The sequence below is a fragment of the Coregonus clupeaformis genome, unplaced genomic scaffold (assembly GCF_020615455.1).
Source record: "Coregonus clupeaformis isolate EN_2021a unplaced genomic scaffold, ASM2061545v1 scaf0120, whole genome shotgun sequence".
Lineage (NCBI taxonomy): Eukaryota > Metazoa > Chordata > Actinopteri > Salmoniformes > Salmonidae > Coregonus > Coregonus clupeaformis.
In genome coordinates, this window is record NW_025533575.1 from 17883 (window position 1) to 22500 (window position 4618).

General features: G+C 47.1%; 1 protein-coding gene across 1 annotated transcript in view; it reads right to left on the reverse strand.

The window, feature by feature from the left end:
• Nucleotides 1-606: 606 nt before the first annotated feature.
• Nucleotides 607-4618, reverse strand: part of LOC121569974 (protein Wnt-5b) — a 59408-nt gene continuing 55396 nt past the window's right edge. The window contains 4 exon segments of the mRNA XM_045213517.1: nt 607-1175; nt 1178-1245; nt 1247-1389; nt 1391-1438. Coding sequence (XP_045069452.1) covers nt 985-1175; nt 1178-1245; nt 1247-1389; nt 1391-1438 — 450 coding nt within the window. The 3' untranslated portion in view covers nt 607-984.

The window sequence follows — 4618 nt, forward strand, 5'->3', positions numbered from 1 at the left end:
TCTTCTCTTGTTCAAACATGTCCCAGCCAAGGTCTCCGAGTCCTCCTCCCTTCAAACCACACAACTCTTGTTCTTCTTGTCCTCTGGGACTCACATGGTCCCTATGTGTGCACAGAGCCATGTTCGCTTTCATGAGCTGTCCTGTCTTCGGCTAGAGGTCAACATGATGTGTAGTGGGTAGATGGATAGAACACCTGCTGTGGTTCCATGGTTCCAGAGTTCCAAACTCAACAGTTCATGTGTGAGGTGGTGTCCTTTGCTTGGTCTGGTGGTTTCTGCGCTCTACCAGGGTGATGGTAAGAGGGTGATGAAAAATGGGGTGATGAAAAGAGGGTGAGATGTAAAACAGAATGCAAAAACAACCTGTGGTGGGAAGGGTGGAGAAGAGGGGAGTGAGTGAGTGGAAGAGAGGTCAAAGGAGCTTTGGCACAGTTCATTGGGATCCATCCCTTTCTATCTTTCTCTTTCCCTCTCTCGCTCTCTGACTTCTCGTCTCTCTCTTGCTCTGAAGAGTCTGTAAAGTAAAAGAGGAGTCTATCCAGCCCCCCTCCCATTCCACCAACCAGGGAACAAGGATACTGGTGACATCATTTCCTGGTTCACGGCACAAGCCACCAATCAGGGGACAGTTGCGAAGGGGAGGGGAAGCAAATTGCCGACCAGGAGACAACAAACAAAACGAACAGACATAGCAGGCCTTTCTGTTTGGCATTCGCCTGCTTGTCAGTCAAGTCCTCCCTCAGGCAGCTTGAGTCATAGAAAAGTCTCATTCAATTACTATCAACGCATTTGCTTACTTTATTTATTTATATATTTATTTATTTATTTATTATTGTTATCTAATCTCACACCCCTCATAGGCTACATGTCCTTCCATTCCAACCCCTCCCTTCCCCATGTCGAACTGTCCATCCATCCATCCATCCATCCATCCATCCATCGTCCAAACTCTTCTCTCATTTTATTTCTCCCTCCCTTCCTTTGCTACTTGCAGACAAACTGATCCACCAGGGAAGTGCACCTCTTACACTTGACGTAACAACACCAGTGAAACTTGCAGTGGCATCTCTCATGCTTATAGGTCTTGAACTGGTCATATCCTCTCCCACAGCACATCAGCTCACACCCGTCCATCCCCTCTGACGTCTTGTTACAGAGTCTCCCCAGGGTTCCATGGAGCCGGTGGTCTCGTTCTTCAGACAGTAGTCTGGGCTCTGGTCGATGTGACCAGGTCTCGGGTCAGGCGTTGAAGCGTTTGTCCACCTGCTCCAGTTTTCGTTTCGTCCGATGCGCATGGCGGCGGTCGCTGTCGTACTTCTCCTTCAGGAACTCTCCAACGCGGGGGAAGTCTGCCAGCTGGAGCCAGCACATCTTCAGACTGCAGGAACCGAGACACGCCATGACACTTACACGCCACGTTGGCCAGGTTGTAGACTGACTGGGAGAGGAGAGAGAGGGAGATTAGTAATGGTCCAAGAATACTTCAAATACATTACACATGAAAATCCTGCAAAAAGCTTTACAACTCTGTACATTAACCTAAGTTGTTGCACTTTCTGCCACTTATTAGGCCTGCATACTGACTGTATGGAGTTTTGTTGCTTTCTGATAGATTGGTGCAACACAGCTGCTCTCTAGTGGCTGAATTAAAACATTACACCCTGAGAGTGCCTCCCCATCACAGCAGAGCACTGCCAGAGAGAGCCCCGTGGTGTTTCGCTTTAAACTCTCTTTACAAACAGAGAGGCAGCCAGAGGGAGCGTTTTGGGAAACAATGTGGGTGAATGGAGAATGGAGAATGGCCATTTAGTCCTAAAATACACAACAGATCTTTAGTTTAGTGGACTAAAAGCTTCCTGCTGATCTACACAGAGAACCTCCCAGCTGGTTCAATACCACAACCTAACCTAAACAAACAGTTGACTTTAAAATAGCACAGAGAACCAGCAGAGGAAATGTACCTATTGTACAAACTAGTCAGACAATTCCACACTGTGCATGTAGACTTTGGGATCAAGGTGAAGATGGGGAGAGAGTTCAAACAGTCACTGACCATTAGATAGGGCCCTTAGAGGAAATGTTAAGCACAAGACACACAACGCACGCACGCACACACACGCACACAGACACACACACACATTCTCTTAAGCATGACTAAAGTAAATAAACATGACTTAAAAGCAAGAGAGTGTCTTTAAAAATCTGAGATACTAACTTTACAAGGATGACTTACAATGATGACTTGTGGTGGCCATCTTTGAGTGTTATTTTTCCTTTTTTGGAAAGGATTTACAAGCACTCATTGGAGGAGTGACATTAAACGAGTGGAAAACAGAGAGAGGACGAGTGGTGACATTAAACGAGTGGAAAACAAAGAGAGAGAGGAGGTCAGAGACCTGGCCGTGTGGTGCCAGGATAACAACCTCTCCCTCAACGTGACCAAGACAAAGGAGATGATTGTGGACTACAGGAAAAAAAAGAGGACTGAGCACGCCCCCATTCTCATCGACGGGGCTGTAGTGGAACAGGTTGAGAGCTTCAAGTTCCTTGGTGTCCACATCACCAATGAACTATCATGGTCCAAACACACCAAGACAGTCGTGAAGAGGGCACGACAAAGCCTATTCCCCTCAGGAGACTGAAAAGATTTGGCATGGGTCCTCAGATCCTCAAAAAAATTCTACAGCTGCACCAGCGAGAGCATCCTGACTGGTTGCATCACCGCCTGGTATGGCAACTGCTTGGCCTCCGACCGCAAGGCACTACAGAGGGTAGTGCGTACGGCCCAGTACATCACTGGGGCCAAGCTTCCTGCCATCCAGGACCTCTATACCAGGCGGTGTCAGAGGAAGGCCCTCAAAATTGTCAAAGACTCCAGCCACCCTAGTCATAGACTGTTCTCTCTCTGCTACCGCACGGCAAGCGTACCGGAGTGCCAAGTCTAGGTCCAAAAGACTTCTCAACAGCTTCTACCCCCAAGCCATAAGACTCCTGAACAGCTAATCATGGCTACCCGGACTATTTGCACTGCCCCCCCACCCCATCTTTTTACGCTGCTGCTAATTATTTATGCATAGTCACTTTAACTCTACCCACATGTACATATTACTTCAACTACCTCAACTAGCCGGTGCCCCCGCACATTGACTCTACACCGGTACCCCACTGTATATATAGCCTCCCTACTGTTATTTTATTTGACTTCTGCTCTTTTTTTCTCAACACTTTTTTGTTGTTTTATTCTACTGTTTTTTATTTAAAATAAATGCACTGTTGGTTAAGGGCTGTAAGTAAGCATTTCACTGTAATGTCTGCACCTGTTGTATTCGGCGCATGTGGCCAATAACATTTGATTTGATTTGATTGATTTGAGAGGGACGAGTGGTGACATTAAACCGAGTGGAAAACAGAGAGAGGGACGACTGAGACATTAAACGAGGGGAAACAGAGGAGACACAGAGGGTGTGCATGTGCTGCTATCAGTGTGGGAGTACAAAGGGTGTAGCGGCCTCCTGCTGGGACTGGAGGACTGACCTGTTGTCACACACACGCTCACATGCCTGATGCACACACGTGTGTTTAGAAATGTGTCCATGTGATCAAGCAGTGAACCAAATGTCCCACACAAAAGCAAAGCTTATGAATAAATGCCAGAGACAGGCTCCCCAACTGAGGAAGAGAAAGGGACAGAGAAGTGAGAGAAAAAGAGAGGAGCGAGGGATAGAGGGAGTGTGAGACTATTTAGAGGTCTTTGTGTCTGTGCAGTGTCCTGTGGGCCCAATGACCTTAACCACTGGGCATGATGACATCAAAGGATCCCTTCATCACTCTCTTTCTCTTTTTCCCTCTCTTTTGCTCGCTCTCTCTCTTTTTCGCTCTCTCCCTCACTCTTTCCCTGCCTCTCTCTCTCTCTCTCTGTTTTACTCTCTCCCTCTCTTTTGCTCCCCCCCTCTTTTGCTCACACACTTTCTCTATAGGCAGCTGTTGACACCCCTCTGCATACCTGTTTCTTTACCCAGAGAGAGAGAGAGAGAGAGAGAGAGAGAGAGAGAGAGAGAGAGAGAGAGAGAGAGAGAGAGAGAGAGAGAGAGAGAGAGAGAGAGAGAGAGAGAGAGAGAGAGAGAGAGAGAGAGAGAGAGAGAGAGAGACACCTGATTCCTTTCTAACACCTATCTCCCAACACCCTGTCAACTCCCACAGCTGGATGACCGCGCACCTGCAAATCCATGTTCTCTCTCTGGCATCCAAAAACTGAACTGGTTATTACATTCTTATCCACAAGGCGGCGATAACTCCCATTGCTGTCACATCCCCTTCCATTCGGCGATAACTCCCATTGCTGTCACATCCCCTTCCATTCATACTTGTGGCTTCACTGCTTGAGGCTATCCAAGGCCACTAACTCAACACAAAGTGTAACCCAAATCCTTCTCACCCTTTTGTCACAGTCATGGCTAGTTTGTGTACAGTTTGTCAAATTGATGTCAAAAGTTGATACTTTTTCTTCATTTTAGCTAACCCTAACCCTTTTCCTAACTGTGACCTAATTATCCTAACCTGCAACAATAATTATCCTAACCTGCTGCGTAGGTTCTCCTAACCTGCTACGAAAAGTCAA